Source organism: Ambystoma mexicanum, chromosome 4p, assembly GCF_040938575.1.
Source record: "Ambystoma mexicanum isolate Mex_15411 chromosome 4p, UKY_AmexF1_1, whole genome shotgun sequence".
Taxonomy (NCBI): domain Eukaryota; kingdom Metazoa; phylum Chordata; class Amphibia; order Caudata; family Ambystomatidae; genus Ambystoma; species Ambystoma mexicanum.
The window spans coordinates 87257966-87278777 of record NC_090927.1 but is presented as its reverse complement, the minus strand read 5'-3'; the positions used below and the strand labels follow the sequence as shown (position 1 = coordinate 87278777).

Sequence of the window (20812 nt, the reverse complement as noted above, 5' to 3'; positions counted from 1 at the left end):
GTAAACCTCACTCCCCACTGAATTTGCAAGTTCCACTGCAGACTTCTGAAATAATTAACACTGAGATATGTTGTGCAGGATGTGTGAAAATAATTATAGATGATCAAAAGAATGTATTTTATGTTCCTTGCGATAGTAAAACCGGGTGCGTGCCCAGCTGCCAAGCTCCCCTGTACAGATAATGAGGAACCAGATAACTGCACAGATGACGGGGACTGCACAGGAAGAGCGAAGTGCTGCGAAGGATGTGGAAAGCACTGCACAAGCCCCGATCCAGGTACTTCTGTAATATAGGTATCCAGAGCTTAAAGTGGCCTACCAAATCGAGCCGGTGCTCTTAGAGGGGTGTTGTCGAAAAAGGGTGTGGTGCCACAATTAAGAGACAAAACTTGCCTCCGCTGAATGCAGCCTGTTGTTTTGCAAAAGGGCCATCATCTTACAGGATGTATTTAGCATAGGCAAGCTTTGCCTCTTAATTGTGGTGCCATGCCCCTATACCGCATTCAAATCACGTAAGTGTTGCCGCCTAATTGTGGCACTTTTGCATTGATCATCACACTAGCACCTGGGGCGCTAGGGTTATGATCACAGCATTTCTCATGAAAGGGATGCCTTGCAGGGGGTTTCCCTGCTGCAATGAAAAAGCAGGCAGGGCTTTTTTTCTAAAGCCCGAAGCTCTCAGGTATAAGTGGGAGCTTCGGGCTTTAGAAAAAGCCCTTGGTTTCTAGTGGGCTGGGCATAGCAGGGGAAATTAGCGAGTCCCGGTACGGCCCTGTATCAGACACAATTGTCGGAGCCTGCCAGGGCTCTGCTCTGGCTAGCCCCGCCCCACTTAAAGCTGTGATGCATCGCCCACTTAAGTAGTGAAACTGCATGCCCCTCAGCTCCTCCTGTGATTGCCTTTGAATGATACTAGTGGGTGAAGCAGCGTGTACCCCAATATCTGGCATAATTCTTCTCTGTGTGGGTTTGATGAAGATCCATTCCCACCATGGCCCCACGATGGTGATGGTAAAAACTGGGGCAGTTTATATCCCGGGTTAGAGTCTCAACCAGATTCTTTAGCTCACCATCCTTTCACAGAAGAGAAATGTCCACTACATATCAGTCTTCGTCCTGCCCAAGGGTAGTCCAGCAGCGAAATGCCTGGCAATTCTATTCTGAACAAGATTACCAACAGCAACCCCAGACGTGGAACACTTGCTCACTGTGCTGAGAGAGGCACAGCTCCACCTCACTGACGAGACCAACCAGGCCCGAAACACGTGTCTGGGGTTGTTATTGGTACTCTTGTTCAGAAGAGAATTGCCAGGCATTTCCGTGCTGGACTGCCCTTGGGCAGGACAAAGACTGATATGTAGTGGAAATATCTGTCTGTGAAAGGATGGTGAGCTAAAGACTCTGGTTGAGACTCTAACCCGGGATATAGGCCGGTAGTAGAGAAACTCCCAGAACCCCCCTGTTTTAGGCAGAAACCTGTGCAGTTCCCTTAGGGACCACTGCAAAAGATTTAGGACTACAGGTGGTTGGCAGTAAACCCAATTGGTAGCAGTCTGTACCGCCCAGATTTACCTGGTAGCTGTGGCTGAGCAGTCAGACTTCTCTCAAGATGAGTTAGGCAGTATATAGAGTATACACAATAGGTACAGAGATACAGTAGCACAAGCAAACACTGACCAGAGCTTTGATGTAAAAGTAAATAATTATTTATTTAAAGACACACTTGTAAATTACACTAGCACAAAGAGAGGTAAATAAATTCAACACACAGTCACTATTATATATATACAACCCTAATTACTTATTAGACAAGTCTTAATGAGAAACACCACTTATTTTCAGACAGAGGTGAGCGCTTAACATAAGATGGCACTCTAATAAGTTATTAAAAAGGGAGGGAAAAAGGCAGAGTTATGAAAGCACACAAATGTCAATACTTTTCAAAGAACCACAGTGAGGCAGGTTAGGCAAAGTCTACTGGAGAGCAAGGAAGTTCAAATGCCAGGCCCACTCTTAGAGAGAGCAAGCGAAATGTGTCCAGGATCACACAGTGGGGTTATGCCCAAAGAGTCTTTGTAAATAGTTCACAAAAAGATTGAGATCAAGTCAGGAAAAGTTAGTTAACAGGTCCCAGGCTAACTCAGATTAGAAAGTCGAGGATTTACTGTCACCCCGAACGATCTGTCGCAAGGGAAGCCAGGCGGGACACAGTACCTGAAAGTGGGAAGAACGCTCCAGCGGGGGCAGTTGTTCCTGGCAGTGGGTACAAGTCAGTGTTTAGTCCAGACGAAGAGGAGGTCTCGACATGGAGGAAAGCTGAAGGTCGTTGCGCTGCCAGGGAAGAAACCAGCCGCAGAGTTTCCCGGTTACAAGGTACCACCCTTTTCTTCGCGGTAGTGGTAAACCGTGGTATTCCGGTTGCCGGGGTGCTTGGCACGGGCAAAGCGGCCATGAGATGGTCCAGGAAGGCGAAAAGACGGGCAAACTGGTTATCCCCACCAGTCAAAGGAAGAAGACTCTCCGGACTGGAGATCTCCTCTGTCGTCGGTAAAAGTGGTGAGACGGTTCAGCAGGGCTCCACCGGTGGTGTCGGCGTTGCAGGTCTGCTCGGCTTCTCCCTCCTCGGATTCTTTAGGTCCTGTGGCGACTTCTGAAGTTCCAGTCCCCAAAGCCCTGCTTTTATGCAGAAAATTCCCATTCATTCAGCCTAGCTGTCACTCAAACATGCTAAGTGGTGAGCCGGGCGGCTCACCACTTGGGCCAATCACACAAGAGTGCGACTTGAGTTGCCGAGGCAACTCAGTCCAGGGTGCCTAAAACCCCTCCCATCCCCCCTGTGGTACCCAGACAGAGTGGCACCACTTTTGGAGGCTTCTGTGGAGAAGCCCGCCAAAAAGTGGAATAAAGGGCTCGACTTGGGTTGGAGTCACAGAAGCGAACACAAACGCCATTTTGGAACCAAGTTTCGGCAATAAATACCAACCGGTGAATTTATATTAATTTAATAAACCGGCGGTATGTTCAAGGCTATTTTAAAAAGTGGTAGCCTCGAACAATGGGAAAATCCCATAGGAATATGTTCGCGGTTGAATATAAAAAGTAGTATCCACTGCCACCAGCCAAATCTCGGTCGGGGGGGACTGGACAGTGCCCCCTCGAACAACAGACCCCAGGCAATCGAATTGCCCCGACCAGTACGTCCACAATAGGATGGTTTGTACTGGTTCTGTTCACAATTTGAGACTAGTAAAGCCAATGGTGACTTTACATGCCCTGGTAGACAGTAGTCAGTCCCAGGGTATGGAGTTTATGTTTGGGGGTCGCTACAACACCCCTGGGTTACGGCACGGAGGGTGCTGTGTAACCCATATACCAAAAACACATGAAGCCCTATGGGGTAAAGGACCCCATAGCCCATAAAACACATACAAAGTCAAAGGAACACCTCAAATCATGTCTAAGAGTGGGAGGAAAAGAGTCTCACTCTTAGCAGGAGAAAAAAATAAACCCCAAAAATCCAGCAAAGCTGCTGGGGGACTCACTAGGTTTGGGAAATTAGCCTTTACAGAGAATTCTCCCTAACACCCTGGTTTTACCACATGGTATGACCCACAACTCCTGGCATTACTCCCATTTGCAAAATGGTATAAATTCAAGGTTCTACATTTTTTTGTGAAAAAAAGGCTTGGTTCCTGCCATGAGAAAGGTTTTTTTGCACAAAGTAAAATGGCCATCAGGATAGTGGGGAAGGCAGTTCTCGGAAGAGGCCCTTTTCTATTTTCGTTGTGTCTGGTGGCCAACTTTACAAAATAGTTTTGCGGGACAATTTGGTGGCACATCAGATGTGGCCTGTCGTGCACGCGGTTCCATATGTTGTCATTTCCAAACAACCAAATGCCTTCTCAACATTTTCGGCAATATTATTGGCAAATGGCATTTTAGCACATACAAAGCACAAAAAATAACAAAACTGTAGGACATGCAGGGCACTCACCTGTTAGAACTCTGTCCATGCCCTGCGGGGAAAAGTCATGTAAACCTCCTAATATGCAAATGCGTTCACACCAGCAGAAGTGTCTTCACAGAAAAGGAGTGAGAAGTGACAAGGCAAGGTATCATGAGTAAGCCGGGTGCCAAACACATGAAAGGCACTACTACTATTTTTATATATGGAGCAACTCTGTAGTTAATTAACCATGTGTGAGCCTTTTTATATATATTAAAAGCAAATAACATAATGATATAAGCTATGAACTTAAACACTTACAGAGCATCCAGATAAAACTGACTCTCACTCTCCCCTAAATCTTCTCTCATTATGGCCACCTTCTATCGGCCACCAGGACAGTCCACTCTCTTCCTCTCTGAATGGGCGGACCTGGTCTACTCCCTACTCTCCTCCTCCTCTCAACTGCTCTTGATGGGTGATCCGAGCATCCATCTGGACTCTCCTGACTCCTCAGGTCCTTTCTACAACCTTTTCAACTCTCTCTCCCTCTCTATCCTACCCATTGCCTCCGCGCACACCACGGGCCACACCTTGGATTCTGTCATCTCTACTGACATCCCTCTCACTACCTCCCTCTCTTGGACTGACCACTCTCTTCTCTCAACACTCCTGAAGCTCTCCTCTCCTCTTGCAGCTACACCCCCGGCATATCCACTGGACTTCAAAGTCACCAGGCCCATAAAAAAAGTGACAGTGGCTGCCTTTGCCTCCACCTACTCTTCTCCACCCATTTCTTCGACTGACTCCCACCCTGACACAGACCTTGCTAACCTCAATCACTCTATCTCTTGCTCCTGTCACGAGGGTCCGACTGAAGTCTTCCAAAAAGTGCAACTCTTGGTATGACTCCGGCCTGGCTGCCCTTAAACGCAAGTGTAGGGCAGCTGAACGGAAATGGAATGCGTAGCGCTAACCATCTGACAAACTGGCCTGCCGCCTCCTTCAAAGGCAACATCGACTGCATCCGCTCCAAGAAAAGTGTCTTTATTCAAGCCTGCATCTCCGCGGCATCAAACAACACGGTCGAACTTTTCAAAGTCTGCAAGGAACTGGCCAATCCTGCAGCAGCCTCTTCTTCTGTCAAACCCACCCAGGAACTTTTCTCGGCCCTGGCTGCACACTTCACCACAAAAACCCAAGACATCCTTTCCACCCTCTCTTCCACACCACAGCATACACCAACACCGGAGCCTCCTTTGGTCCTCCTCCACTTACCCTCTCTTCCCTCTCACCCGTCACACCTGATGAGGTCACCAGACAAGTCTGATCTATAAAGGCTTCATCCAAACAGGTGGACCCCTGCCCCACTAAAACCATTAAAGACAATATTGACTCCCTCGCCACATCCTTGGCTGATCTCTGCAATCTCTCCTTTTCCACTGAGTTTTGCCAACTGCCCTTAAGAACTCCCTTGTGCGCCCTATGCTCAAAAACCCCTCTGCCGACCCCTCCATTCCAGCAAACTACCTACCTATCTCGATCACTCCTTTCCTGTGCAAACTCCTGGAGAAGTTGGCTATCTCTCAGCTGACCATCCACACTGAATCTATTGGTTGCTTCCATGACCATCAGTCTGGCTTTACAGCATCCAGAGGCACAGAAACTGCTCTTCTGAACACCCGTGAAAAACCTGCTCTCAAATCTTGACACTAACACTCCTTCTGTCCTCATTCTCCTTGACCTCTCCTCTGCCTTTGAAACGGCTAACCACAACATCCTGATCGCACTTCTCCCTGAAACCATGGGAATCACAGGTCAGGCTCTGGCATGGTTAACCACCTTCCTCTCCGACTGCGCATCCCAGGTGGAACTCTGAGCCTTTCTCTCGACTATAGCTCTCTCAACCTGTGGCATTCCCCAGGGATCTAACCTATCCCCCTGGTTCTTTAACGTCTATATGGATGCCCTGGCACATGTGATTGCCACTTTCACCACTAACTTCCAGTGTTACGCGGACGACACACAACTATATTTCAGGCTACGCTCAGCTGCCTCCTCCTCCTCGCACATATCTGACTGTCTGCTTTTGAGTCATGGTGTGCTGCAAACAACCTCTGCCTCAACATCAATAAGACTGAGATTGTTTGCATTGGGAACCCTGCTCCCGCTTTCCCACTTTCACTCTGGCTGGCCTGCCTTGGCCCTGTGCTCGCACCCACCTGCGAGGCAAGAAACCTTAGGGTCATTTTTTACTCCACTCGCTCCTTCTCCTCTCACATTTCAGACATCTCTAAAAAGTCTAACTATCAGCTACACCTCCTCAGAGGTACTCTACCTTTTGTCACTTTCCCCCAGCGGCTCACTGTCTCCAGAGCCCTGGTTCTCGCTAGGCTGGACTATTGCAACAGCCTCTTCCTCAAGCTCCCTTCTTCTACACTGCGCCCTCTGTAACTCATCCAGAACAGAACCACAAGACGTATCCTTGGCCTCAAACTCAGGGACCGCATCTCTGCAGTGCTGATATCCCTCCACTGGTTCCCTGTGGCTGCAAGGATCAAGTTCAATACCCTCTGCATTGTTCACAAGGCTTTCTGGGGCCTGGAACCTATCTGCCTGCAACGCTGCCTACCTAATTACTGTCCCTCAAGAGCCCTCCACTCATCTTCCTCCAACCTCCTGCGAGTGAACCAGTTCTCCAAGCAGAGATTTGGAGGGAGATCCTTATCCTCAGCGGATTCCTCCCTCTGGAGTAGCCCCCCTGCCACCCTCCATCTTGAGCCTGATCTTCTTAAGTTCCGGAAACTCCTCAAGCCATTCCTCTTCTCCTCTTCCTTCTCTCTCCCTCTACCCAGCTAACCTAGTTCTCTGCTCTTTCCCTCTCTCCCGCCTCTTCCTTAAAGCTTGCTGACTGGCCGCCTGGTGTACCTCAGAGTCTCACAGGTGTCTGGCACCCCCGCCAGTCCTCTTTCGCACTTGCCTCAGGGTCCTACAGCCCACCCACGCTCACTGCACTTGTGAAATAACCCAACAGAGTGACTCTCTCTGCACTTACCCTAGTCTCCACCGACCGGCTGCACTTGGACCTACCCTCCCTGCGACCATCTGTGCACTTGCACAATCCGTACGCACCATGCCTTAAGATCGTCTGTCTGTTCACCCTTGTCTTCACCCCTTAATTGCACTGGTAATGCTACAGAATCATTGTCATCCCTATTTGTTGTATCTCAAACTGTTAAATGTATTTTACACACTATTATCGTCTCATAATTTCAAGGGCTCTGAGCGACTGTTGTTTTTTCCCCATGTTGCCATCTTCCTAGTGCGCTTTGAAATGCTTGCCTGTGTAGAGGCACTTTATAAATAAACAATACCATAACATGGTGTGCCCCTCTGAAACGTTGGTAAAATAAGTATGATGTTCCAGCCTGAGATGCTGCAAGCCGATGCAGCTTAAGACTGTATCCTTGATACAAGGTGAGTAAACAGATGCAATATTAGGTGTCTGCAGACAAAAGAGTAGATTAACTGAAACTTTGCACCAGGGCAGACACACTTCTGAGCTCTTGCTGGCTGCTTTACTATTGTTAACCAGCTCTGATCATGTCTGAATCCCCTTTTTCCAGCTCTCGGTGTAATGGAAATGTGGTCTAAGACAGCCAACTTTGACATCTCCCACAACAAGGCCTCAGTCTTCCGAAAACCTATTTTCTTATCTGCAGAGATTGCTTTTAAGTTAATAGAATTTCATATCCACCCCCGGCCGACAAGAAAGGGAGAACATAAAAGAAGGCAAGTGATTTTTGATTCGTCCCAAACATTTAATTGATTTCATATTGGAATATAAACCCAAAAATATCACACCGAAATCCATTCCAAAAGTAGAGGAACATTGTGTCAATTTCATAATTCTGAAACTTGTCTTGACGACCGTAGGGTCAAGCAACGCCTTTCTAGATGTGACCATTGCATCCATAGATACCATCCGTAGACAGATTGTTGGTAGTGATTAGGTCAAGGATGTCAGGTGCATGTGCTGGGACGGATCTTGTACTGATAAGGGCGCATTTGAGTAGTGGTCTTGTGGCAGGGTGTTATGTTTTGTAGAGGTTTGTAGCTGCGGGGGTATGAGAAGATTCCTGGAATGAGGTGTAATGTTGCGAGCACAGTTAGGGTCTTAAGAGGTGGTTGGGGTGGTGTAGGTCCATGTTTTCATCATGGGGGGGCTGGTGTGGTGTTGGTAATGTGTGGTGGGTCTTGGTGGCAGTAGTAGGATGGGCTTGGTTTCAAGTGAGGTGTGAGGCTTGCATGGAGGTGGAGACTTGCTATGATGAGTTTTACTCTGTGGCTCAAATTACTGACTTGGCTGGTGAGGAAGGAGGTTGGGCACACTGGGTGAGAGATTGTGCAAATGTGTGGGCAGGTAAGAAAGTATGGTTGAGTGGTGGGGCAGGGGGAGGGGGTAGGAGGCAGCAGTTGGATATGGTGACCTGGTTGTATGATGAGCGTTGGAGTTGAGACAAAGAGGGACCAGTCGCATGGGCCGCATTGCTAGATTGTTAAGTGTGGGTAACAGTTGTGTATGTTCGCTTTGCAGGAGTAGTGGGATTGTAGGTGTAGGGCAAAGGGGGAGGCTAATGAGACCAGGTAGGCTAGGTGCGATGGGGAATGCATATAGCACATTGTGCTTCTTGCTAGGGTGACAGTGCGCTTACCTGTAGCTTGAAGTTGCAGGAAGAAGCTGTTGTCCTTAAAGGGCAAATAAGATGTGTGGAGGGTACCGGAAACCGGCCAGGGCCCCCAAGGGTTTTGGTCCTAGGTAGGGTATGCTTTGGTGCGTTGTGGATGGGATGGCATGGTCACATAGGCTGCTTTTGGGGCACCTTCCATGCCCTGATAGCCCCGGACAGGTATAGGCCTTAAATGGGGGGCCTTGTGTGCCTCCTGGCATATTTCGGGCTACCCATTAGCCTTAGATGTGTGCCAATCAGGTGGCAGGGCTGTTTATGGGGCTGGAGCGCCCTCACATTGTTCGAGTGCATCGGCAATGATGCATTTAGTAGAAGAGATGGCAGCAGCCATCATTAAGCGGGTACTACTGGGCTATAAAATGGTAGCAGCTGGGCAATGGTGTGATGATCTGTGCATGCAGTGCCAAGAAAATACCTATTAAATACCTAACCCAAAGCCAAACTGTTGGCTTTGCCAGCATTCAGCAGACGTGACGTGTAAAGGAAAGGAAGAGGCACACCAAGCCTCCTCAGGGTGCGCTTTCTTCTTGCAGCATTCTTCTCTGCCCACACCTGATTCCTACCTCCCCCACCATGTCCAGTCCTCCCTGTCTGCACCCATCCACACTCTGTTCCGCTGCCAGGGCCTCTCCTCAACCCCCTCCACCAACCTAACTACTTTTATTTCATCCTCACCCTTCTCAAACCCTCCACGCCCCTACATTTCCCTCTACCCCAAAAATGCACTTCGCAGCTCTGTCGCTTCCTTATTTGGATCCCGTTGTGCAACTTGCAAGTGGTGGGGGCTGGACCGTACAGCCCACTGTGACCAGGGTGCTGTGTGAGGCAGTGCAGCAAACCCAGGATCGCCACAGCGTGCAAGACTTGCTCTGGAGCCGGAGTTGGGAGGCAGCTGGCGAGCGGGAAGCCGCTCGCCTACTTTTATTCATTATCTCCACGTGACTTGGCACGCTATCTCGTGGTGATGTGCTGTAGTCTCAACATCCCATGCCAAGGGTAATGACAAAATAATGATGACGTAAATGATCACTGAGTCCACTTTAAGCAGTATGGAAAGGTAGGCAGGATCACAGTTTCAAACACCCATCATTGTTCATTGTTCCTTTATGATCATTAGGACATACACTTTTGGTGTCCACTATATTAGTTCATCCCTTGTGGTTGGATGACCCTTGCCTTCTCTGTGTGCGTGAAGCGATGTCAAGTCTTGTGGCGAGCAAACTCCCCTTGAGCTCAGTGCTGCCAGAAGCCAGGGGATACCTGGCATGGTTGTTGGGCCAAGTCAGAAGGCTGGCTGCGTTCCACAGCATATAAGGCCACAAGGTGTGGTCCTTCATTCAGCAAGGCCGCACAAGCCCCCTCTTAACTGAGGGCTGCAGCCACATTTAGCCAGGCCGCACAAGCCCCCTTTTGACTGATGGCTGCAGCCACATTCAGCCAAGCCGCACAAGCCCCCTCTTGACTGAAGGCTGCAGCCACATTCAGCTAGGCCGCACAAGCCCCCTCTTGACTGAGGGCTGCAGCCACATTCAGCCAGCCGCACAAGCCCCCTCTTGACTGAGGGCTGCAGCCGCATTCAGCCAGGCTGCACAAGCCCCCTCTTGACTGAGGGATGCAGCCACATTCAGCCAGGCCGCACAAGCCCCCTCTTGACTGAGGGCTGCAGCCACATCCAGCCAGGCTGCACAAGACCCCTCTTGACTGAGGGCTGCGGCCAGGGAGGATGCCGGCAGGGGTACTGGGGCTACTCTTTTTCCAGAGCTCATCTGTACTCCTCCCCTCACAGGCAGGCAGGGCTGTATGTGTGTCAGAGAGGCTGGCGATGTGTGTGTGGCATTTGTATTTATTTTATTTGGATAGCGCACTAGGCCCGAGGGCAACCAGGCGCATATCTTGAGGGACAGGTACAGTTACATACAGTTACAGAGTATAATCACATGTACATACATTTAAGGCACAATGGTACAGAATTGACAGACTACCGGAGCAGACAGAGAGCAGTAAGTTAACAGTCAGGTAGTGCAAAAGTGGTGGAGCAGGTAGCTTAGGCTGGTAGCGAGTGAGGTGTAGAGGATAGCCATTGCTAGGCTTTATGTTTGAAGAGCGTGGCGGACGTGAGAGTTCTGATGGAGAGTGGCACAGTGTTCCAGAGTTTGGTGGGAGGCACCAGGCCAGTGGAGTGTGCACCAAGGAGGCTGGCTGTGTCTGTCCACTGGAGTGCGTTCCAGGAAGACCGGCTGTGTCTTTCCATGATGGGAGGCACCCAGTGAAGTGAGTTATATAAATACAGGTGGCAGCGGGAGCAGACCATGGCAAGCATCGATGGGCTGACACCGTGAGTCACGTCAGGGCCAACGGTGGTGAGAGCTCCATTGCCCTGGGGGCCGTGCTCCAACTCACTGTTGGGGGTCTCTCCATGACCCGTTTGGCGGTTCCCGTGAGCCCCCAACCCCATAGACACAGGCACACACGTCTCTTCAGCTCGGGCTCCCCGGTCGCACTATCGCGGCCGGAACGCCCCCTTTATTTATAATGCACGCGGCGGCATGCCGCCGTGTGCGCGTCCCTCAAGGGGGCAGCACCACACTCCTCCTTTTCCATGGGGACAAACAACAATACTTTAAAAGTATTTAACACCAAACAATAACATCAAAACAATATAATCATAAACTCCCCACACACCCCTTTATTCACAACCACCCTGGATCCCCATAACTATCACAAGAGGCCCACAGGCCACCTATGAAACATGTCCCAGCACGTAATCATTGAGGTAAGCGGGTTTCCCTTGCCCAGCCCTCTGAGGGTACCTCCCGCTTACCTCCGGCACGGGCAGTCCATCTGGTGGCACTCCCCGGGCTGGGGATGCGGGCATGGAGGAGTGGCCTCCACCCTCGTCTGGTACGTCCATCCAGTCAGGTTCAAGAGGAGGCTCGGTCCTGGGGTCCCCTAGCTTCTTAAAGAAGCTCACATTCCGGGTGACAGCCGACCTCCCGTCCGAGGCCGTCCCCATGGACCCCTTGACGGCCACTACAACAAGTGATTCAGGTTCATATGGGAGAGAGATCTTTCCGTGGGGATACCTGTTCCTTATGAGCATCTCATCTCCCGGTTCCAGTCATTGCGGGCGGAGTCCTCTCCTCGCGTTCTCTTGTTCCATCCGCAGCGGCGATCCAGCTCCACCTGCTGATCATCGATCACTCCGGGCTCCTTATCCCCCACCTCGGGCAGCAGCCTACGGGGGCACCGTTTGAACAGGGCCTCGGCTGCTGCGACCCCCGTGGAGGCATGGGGTAGTGCAATAGACTCGTAAGAACTGGTAGAGAGCCCTCTGCAGGCACTGCCCCTGGCCTTGCGCTATCCGGAAAGTCTTATTCAACTTTCTCATCAGCCTCTCCGCCTTGGCCCGCGGCAAAGAGCGGGGTGATCTTCCGATGTTGGACCCCATACCCCTCCATTAGTTCTGAGAAGCGCTTGCTCTGAAACGGCACCCCATTGTCTGAGCACAGGGTGTGGGGGAAACCGTGGGAGGAACACTTTCTCAATGGCCACCACCACGTGCTCAAAAGCCACCTAGTCCACAAATTCGACCTCCGGATAGCGGGAGTACTCGTCCACGATCACCCGAAAATGTATGCCCAGTGTGGTGGATCCAAAGTCTGCATGCACCACCTCCCATGGCCGCGTCCCCCAGGGCATTGCTTCGATCACTGGCTCTCTTTGCAGCAGGGACGCCACCTGGCACCAGACAAAGGCAGCAACAAAGTCATCAACCCTCCGTTCCAGCTCAGGGAACCACACCTTGAGGTGTAGCCGGGCCTTGGTCTTGGTGGTGCCTTGGTGTCCCTGGTGGGCCAGGGTGATCACCTCCTTGATTTTGGCTTGTGGCACGACTATCCGGTCACCCCTTAGAGGCCAGATGCCGTGAACGATAGCTCTTCCCTCACCTTCCACAGTTGTTCTAGCCCCATCTTGGCTTCCATGAGCCCTGTTGCATTGCGTGTTTCAGTATTTGGAAACACTCATCCTGAGCTGCGGCCGCCTCCAGATCTTCGAGGTGCATGGCATTGGGGGTTGCCGCTTCCACTACCATACAAACGTGATCGTCTGCTTCCTCGTCACACGTGTCCAGCTCCTCTCTACTGTCCAGGGCAGATAGTCCGCTGCATTGTTAACACCAGGCCTGTACACTAGGGTGACGCCATATTCGAGGAGGGCAAGCATCCATCGTTCAATCCTCGCCAGTGGTTTGGACGAGGACCCCGCCAATGTGGGCAGCAGGGGTTTTATGGTCCGTCACGACAGTCACCGGGCGGCCCAGGACGTAGAGCCAGGACGTAGAGCTGGAAGTGCCTGCACCCCCAAAGCACTGCTAGGGCCTCGCGTTCTATCTGCGATGCTTTCGGTGACGGACAGCGCCTTGCTGGCGTAGGCCACGGGGCGGACACCGCCATACCGATCAACCTGCATCAACACGGCCCCTAGGCCAAACGGGCTAGCGTCCACGTTGATTTCCGACGGCAGGGCAGGGTCGAAGAACGCCATGGTGTCCTCAGCCTTGAGGGCGCTCTTAATGTCCTCGAGCGCCGCCCGTTCGAGAGGGCCCCAATGACAGGTTGTTTCCTTCTTCGCGAAGGCCATCAGGAGCTCAGAACTGGACGCAAGGTTTTGTATGAATCGACCACAGTACGTTACCATACCGAGAAAACCCCTCACATCCGACACCGACTCAGGTGGTTGGGCCTTCTTAATGTCCTGCACTTTCCTCGGATCTGGCGACACAGCTCCTTCCTTGAACACAAATCCAAAGAATTCGATGGTTGGGCGTAAAAACTCACACTTCACTCTGTGGAGCGTGAGGCCCAGTGATTGCAGTCTCTCAAAAGTCCTGGCCAACTTGCGCAGATGGTTTACCTCAGTCTTGGCAAACACTAGGATGTCATCACTAATGTTTAGGACGCCATCCAGGTCAGCGAGGGCACCTCTGATGATGTTTTGAAACACCTCTGCTGCCGATGACACGCCAAAACTGAGTCTCTTGTACCTGTAGAGTCCACGATGAGTGGTGAATGTGGTTATGTAGCTTGACTCCGGGTGCAGGACGACTTGGTGACAGCCGGCCCGAGGTCCAGCTTCGAAAAGAAGCAAGCATCTTGTACCTCTGCAATGATATTGTCGATGGTTGTGGTCAAGTGTCTCTCCCTTTTGATGGCCTTATTGGGTAGCCTCATGTCGACGCATATGCGGATGGAGTCGGGTTGCTTCGGCTTCCTTGCCACCACGATTGGTGAGACCCAAGGTGTAGGACCCTTCACCTTCTCGATGATATCCAGACTCACAGTCCAATTCCTTGTCCACCTGCTCCCAGAGATGGAATGGCATCCTCCGATGTTTCAGGGCTATAGGCTGCACAGACTCGTCAATGTGCAGCTTCACCGGGTCACTGTCCATTTGGCCAATTCTGTGGAACAAAGCGGAATATTTATCCAGCAAATCATGTATGTCCTCGAGATACACAGAGTAGGCAAAGCTGACGATGCCGAGGGCCTCTGCCGCAGCACAACTCAGGAGGGTTTTTGTGCTCACCGGTGTGACGTAGAAGCGGTCCGTGATCTGCGAGCCATCATGCTCCACCTTTGCCACAAAAGCACCGTCCAAAGGAATGGGTTCCGACCCACCGAAAGCAAAGATGCGGGCCTTCGGACTGACCAGTCTGGGAGGTGTGTCCATTGCATCATAGTGTCCACGGGCCATCACAATGACCGATGCCCCTGTGTCCGTGAGCACTGGGACAGGCGACTTGTTCACTTCTACCACACACCTCGGTTGGCGTCTGTTCTTTGACTTGGGGGCCCCCACACTGGACACGAAAAAGATGTTCTCTTCCTCTTCCTCTTATTCCGCGGGGGCGCCCTCCTCGCGTTTGGGGGGTGATTTTGACGGAGGAACCCCGACCGAACCGGGCCTCTGGGCACCATCACTGCCCGGGCCGCCTTACACACGCGGGAATAGTGATCCGCGAGACCACACCTTCCACAAGTTCTCCCCGCTGCAGGGCACTCAGCAGAGTGGGGTAAGTCATATCCACACTTCTGGCACGACTCACCAGCTCTCCCACCCCTGTCACGGAGGCGGGTTCCTGGTCTTCTGACACCTCTGCCACCACCCCACATGGCACATACCTCCTCTGTCTTTACCGGGCGCGATCCGGCTTCCATCCTGGACGCCCAGGCCTCCGACACTTCATGGCAATGCCCCATTCAAGGATGCGGGCAAGTGTAGTGCCTGGTTCTCTCAGCACCTGCCGTCTCAGTTTTCCTGACGAACAGGCCTGAATGAGCATAGTCCTGATCATGTTCTCTGCATCACCCCAGGTACATGCCAATGACAGGCGTCTGAAGTGACCATAGAAGGTGTCCAGCGTCTCGTCCTCCTTCTGGCGTGCTGACAGCATTACGAACCTCTCATAATCCGCATTGGCGAGAGGCAAGAAGTGATCTTGAAGAGCAGTCTTTGCCGCTGCATAGGAGGCATTAGCTGTTTGGAGGGACTCAAAGATCTCTTGCACTGCAGGTTCAGCCGCAAACAGCAGTGTCGCAAGCTTGCTGTCATCATCCGTCTCCATAGTGGCCCTGAAGTACATTTCCAAACGGTCCACCCACCTCTTCCACCTGGGCCCCAGGCTGGATGGCGGGCCTGAGACATCAAATTCTGGAATAGGCTGCAGTGCCGCCGGGGCCCGCATCTGCGCCATGACTGGAGGGGGCTGCTGCATGACCGTTTGCACCACAGGCAGAGCTTGAGGCAGTGGCTGGGCTTGAGGCTGTGCCACAGGCTGGGGCTGAGCCTGAGGCTGTGACTGGGCTTGAGGCTGTGCCGCAGGCTTGGGCTGAGCTTGAGGCTGTGGCTGGGCTTGAGGCTGCTGCAGGTCCGCGGGCTGCCCACCGTCCTGGTCGTCAGGCGCATTCCTGGGTTAGAGCGCACAGGCACCACCAGCGTGAACTGGGGGCAGCAACGCACCCCACCAACACAGTCCAGTCCCCACCAGGGGCCTTGAATTACACCAGTCCAGACACACACAGGCAACACAAGTCCATACCTGATGATGATGAGGATGATGATAGGTGGCAGAACTCCAGACCAGCAGTGTGCCTCACACACATACACAGCAGCTGGGCATGATGATGAGGGTGACAATGGAAATGTGAGTCCTCAGCTGCAAGATGCTGTGACCCAGCATGGATGTCCCAAAAATTGAGCCAGGGATGTATACGGGCTAAGCAGGCCTTGGCATCTTTCCCCCTTTCCTAGCCTTCACTCGACGTAATTCGCCCCCAAAAAATAATAAATTCAAAATGTGGGCATGTGTGGGCAGGTACAGCTGCCTGCTACGATATGCTCCAAGAATTAGGCATGGATGCCCAGCACGAGCCCTACCGGAGCCTCGTGAGTAGCCCCTGCCTGGGATTCAAACTGGCCGCTCGCCTTGTGGCGTCTGCCCGGCCTCCAGTGTGGAATGAATGTCATGCAGTAATCCGATCCGGATCAAAAATTGAAAATCACATCACCGCTGGGCCCGGGACATGCACCGACCTCGTTGCCACTATTGGGGGTCTCTCCATGACCCGTTCAGCGGTTTCTGTGAGCCCCTAACCCCACAGACACAGGCACACATGTCTGTTCAGCTCGGGCTCCACGATCGCATTATCGTGGCCGGGAATGCCCCCTTTATTTATAATGTATGTGGTGATGTGCAACCTTCCGACGCCGCGTTTGCGCTATCCTCAAGGGGGAAGCACCACACTCACCATGTGGGAGCAAGCTTTGCCGCACACCAGACGGGCAGGGGCAGGTTGTGCCCCATGTGACCGGGATCGGCATAAGGCCTGTTTTTAGGGGGGGAGCCTTTCTGGCACACTGTGACCAGGGTGCTCTGGGAGGCAGAATGACAGCCCTAGGATTGCAGTGATCGCAGCGTGCAAGACATGCTCTGGAGCCAGAATTGGGAGGAAGCCGCTCGTCTCTTTGTATTCATTATCTCCACGCGACTAGGCACGACCCTCATGGTGAGGTGATGTAGTCAGAACAGCCAGCGCTCCTCTGACAGCGTGGTCTTCTCAGTCACTTCCCTTTTCCGGTCCTTTTGTCCACCTCGCCAGCACTCCTTTGACAGCACGGTCTTCTTTTGCACTTTTTCCGGGCGGTCTCTTTAAGACGCACACCCATCAAACAAGCGGGATGTGAAGGGAGTGCGGGATATTCAGAGTTGCCGTAAACACAGCATTTAATTTATTGCTACATATGGTCATGTCTGCTGTGTTTTTGCGTTCTTTCCGGGTGGGCTATAAGCCCTGTTTATGTGGGTCTTCTTCACCGTTCTCTGTGGAAAGGCAGGAGTTTGTAATGCCCAGATGGCACAGATTTGCTTAATAAGAATGATGGTCCGATTTACTGCCGTGATGCACAAACCTTTCAAGCTGAAGTTTTAATGTTTGTTAATATGAACATGTGCAATATTCTTTATGGCACTTTCTGACTCATGGCACACACTTAGGCCCTTAGCCATCTGCTTTGAGGGTCCGTTTTAATTTCAGTTGCTAATTCGACCACATCTGCAGTGGTACCAAAGTGAGTAAAACTTTGCATTACCTACAATGTGTATGAATTATACTTTGCACATGAATTTAGAAATATGTCTTATTGATCTTGTCTACTTTTAACACGTTTACTTCACCTGGATAATCCATGTAATTGCTCACACGATCCTACGGGCTTCATCCAATCAAATCAATACATTGAATGGATTTAATATAATATACCTGTGCATTTTGTGTTTGCCAGTTGGGACACCTCGCTCAAAGCGTTCATGATTGTCTCTGTTCCAGTGAAACCGGGGGCTTGTCCGGATATAAAAGCCAGTTGCCTGCTCCCCCTGCCAAAGGCAGAGTGTAAAGATGACCTGGACTGCGGAGGGCTGAAGAAGTGCTGCCCGATGTGTGGGAACCAATGCATGAACCCGGCTTCAGGTACCCCCTTTGTGTACAGCGTAACAGAATTAATGTATGCGCCGCGAGGCCACCAATAGTGGCAGAAGGGTGTTATACAAAAGCACTTACATTACATGACATTGCATTGCTCTGGGGTTCTGTTCAGCCAGACACACCACACACAGCCACAGGCCTTGAGAGAAGTGTGAATGAGGGGCAGGAAGAATTGTCAGAATGCGGCTTGCAGGGCAAATCCTTAGGAAGCTTTGAGGGGTATTCTCCAAAAGACATAGGAGCCTTTGGGTTAATTATTCTGGCATGTAATTAATTTAAATAAGTATTTATAACTCGCTTAATTACCGGAGACCAGCCTCTAAGTGCGGGATGTCTTACTTCCAAGGGAAGGAAGGATAGCTCAGGGGCCACACTTTTGTCTTGGAAGCTAGACAACAGTAGTCAACGCATTAAAATGAACAATACAATAAACAAGACAAACACGTTGCCCCTAAGCTATCCCCCCCTCCCAATCCCCTTTTGTCCAGTCACATTAAGTGATGTGATAATGTTTTATCCGTCCTTGATAGGGTATCTGGGTTCTAATCTGACTGGTGCACAGAGGACAGGGCACACTAACCAAATGTTGTCTTTAATTAAGCAATAAGCCTCGAGCCTGTGGACGTATTACTGCATCAAGTAATGACCCAGGGACCATAGTTACAGGCCCTGGGGCATTATCTGACACAATAAACCCCCCTCCCAGGCTCGGTGTTTATTGCTATTAGTACTCTGGCCCATTGGACTGTTGGACCGTGGTACTAATTGTGTCTTTATTCGGTTGCGAAACGCTTCATCTTTCAGCAACCGAAAAAAAGAAAATATCCGCCATTCTCACTTTCCATGGCAGCCTTTGAAAAGAGCAAAAAAAATGAAAACAAAGAAGATGGGCGTCAATGAAGGGGAGAAAGGATTACATGTAGTCCCTTCACCATTTCCTTCGCGGCCACTCGCGGAAGGAACACAGAGCAGCAGAAGCAACCGCAGCCTTGTCAGGCTGGTAACGACCCGGCGAGGGCCAATCAGATTGTTTGTAACAATTTGTTTGTGCCAGGTACTAATACGGAGTGTGGAAAGCATCTAAATATATTTGAATTGGTCCTGCGGCTGCCTCTGTTTAAGGAGGAAGGCAGGTGCCTTGAATACATTTAGCCTGTTATTCTCAGACACTTAATGGTTTATTTCTTGTATTAATTTCTCTGTTTCATTGATAGTTTGTATAGTGCAAAGGGTGTTCAGCAGTACTTTTTGGTGTGGGGGGGTATTGAGGGAAATAGGCACACCGACAAACCTTGTGCGGTTTACAATGGATTATAAAAGCCAAGCTGCAAAAACCTCTGTAAAGCGGATCAAGCAATGGGCCCAGATAAACCGCTATGGCTAGAGCATGCAGCTGGGACCAGGGATGTACTAGGTTAGTCATGCTTCAGGTCTAGGTCTTGTGTGCTAGTAACATTGGACTATGTGTTCGGACAATGAGCCCAGATAAAGCGCTATGGCAAGAGCATGCAGCTGGGCCTGGGGATGTGCTAGGCTAATCATGCTTGAGGTCTAGACCTTGTGTGCTAGTAACATCGGACTATGTGCGCGGACAATGAGCCCAGATAAAGTGCTATGGCAACAGCATGCAGCTGGGCCTGGGGATGTGCTAGGCTAGTCATGCTTGATGTCTAGATCTTGGCTGCTAGTAACATCGGACTATGAGCTCGGACAATGAGCACGGATGAAGCCTATGGCAAGAGCATGCCACTGGGCCTGGGCATGTGCTAGGTTAGTCATGCTTGAGGCCTAGATCATGTGGCCAGCTGTACTAGCTCCGATGCTGCCCATCCAAGGCATTGTTTTAGGGTTGATGTCGATTTAGGAAGGTCAGTCTTTGAACTAAAGTGTAGCATTTCAAACCCATGTAGAGAGATCAGACAATTCATTAAAACTAGAACTTTTCTTTATAAACTTAGGTCACTCAGCCCCAGTCAAAAGATTATAAATGACAGGAACTAGACTCATGGATCCGAATCTGTGCTTCATAATGGCTTCAGAAATCATCATCAAAGAATGAAGAAAGCAACATTCCCTCCCATCCAGGCAGGGGCTATGAAGCCACACAGGGAGAAAGGGAAGATGGAGAGGGCGGCACTAGCATGAACAGTGGGAACCTCTCTCGAGGACAGATCATCGATCCACCCAGGGTGCACAGGCTTTACTTTCATCACTTTCCTTTACCTCATGAACCCTTCAAAAAATAAGGCACTATATGCACCCCCATCATGAATTAAAATACAGATATGCACCCCCATCATGAATTAAAATACAGTGGCTGCAATAAGGAGGTTCTGCATAATCCCCCCCACCAGTGTGAAGACAGCGCTGTAAAAACCTGTGCTAGCGCTGCAATCCAGGAGACTAAATGACCAGGAAACACCCATCGAGGTTTTCTCAGAGCACACTGGATTGCACACTTATGAAAGCTGCTAGTATAGAGAGAAGACTGGTGGGGCAGCCCAAGCACAACATATAAACAGACAATCTACACACTGCTTACTCCAGGGTACCTAGTGGATACTCCGAAGTGGGCAAAGATGACACTCTCCTTATGACCCCAACCCACCATCCTGAGCACCCGCGGGGTGCTACTGAGGAGATAGGCAAGGGTAATACTAAGAGGGATCAGCTCACTCCCCTTCCCCCCGAGCATTTACATCAAGTACCTGATCTACCACTTGGTGTTTAATGAAAACAGGCAAATAAGGGGCAGAACGCAGGCCTGTCAATTGGCAGCTTTGGGGGATGCAGCAGCCGAGCAGCACCAGCAGAAGATGGAGTGAAAGTATTGACCCAGCCACACAGCAATCTGGGGAGGGGAAAGTAACAGGGGTGCGAGGGAGGTATTGAGTATTGTGGAGTATTGCTACCCCAACAATATCTTTACACATAACTTGTTGGGTTACTGGGGTAGCCTCCATTTGTAACGAGTCATGAGACACCGTTTAGATTCTACGTGAAAATGTCCCCTATGAAAATGTAGTCATGTGAAAAGTAGTCAGCAAAGAGTCATTTTCAAAAATATAGTCATA

The 20812-nt window shown here is 50.8% G+C and overlaps 1 protein-coding gene across 1 annotated transcript in view; it reads left to right on the top strand.

Moving 5' to 3' along the window:
- The window catches only part of LOC138452543 (platelet endothelial aggregation receptor 1-like), a 402175-nt gene that overhangs the window by 241290 nt on the left and 140073 nt on the right, over positions 1–20812 (top strand). Inside the window, exons 7-8 of the mRNA XM_069604987.1 lie at positions 137–277; positions 17583–17723. Coding sequence (XP_069461088.1) covers positions 137–277; positions 17583–17723 — 282 coding nt within the window. The remainder of the gene's footprint in view (positions 1–136; positions 278–17582; positions 17724–20812) is intronic.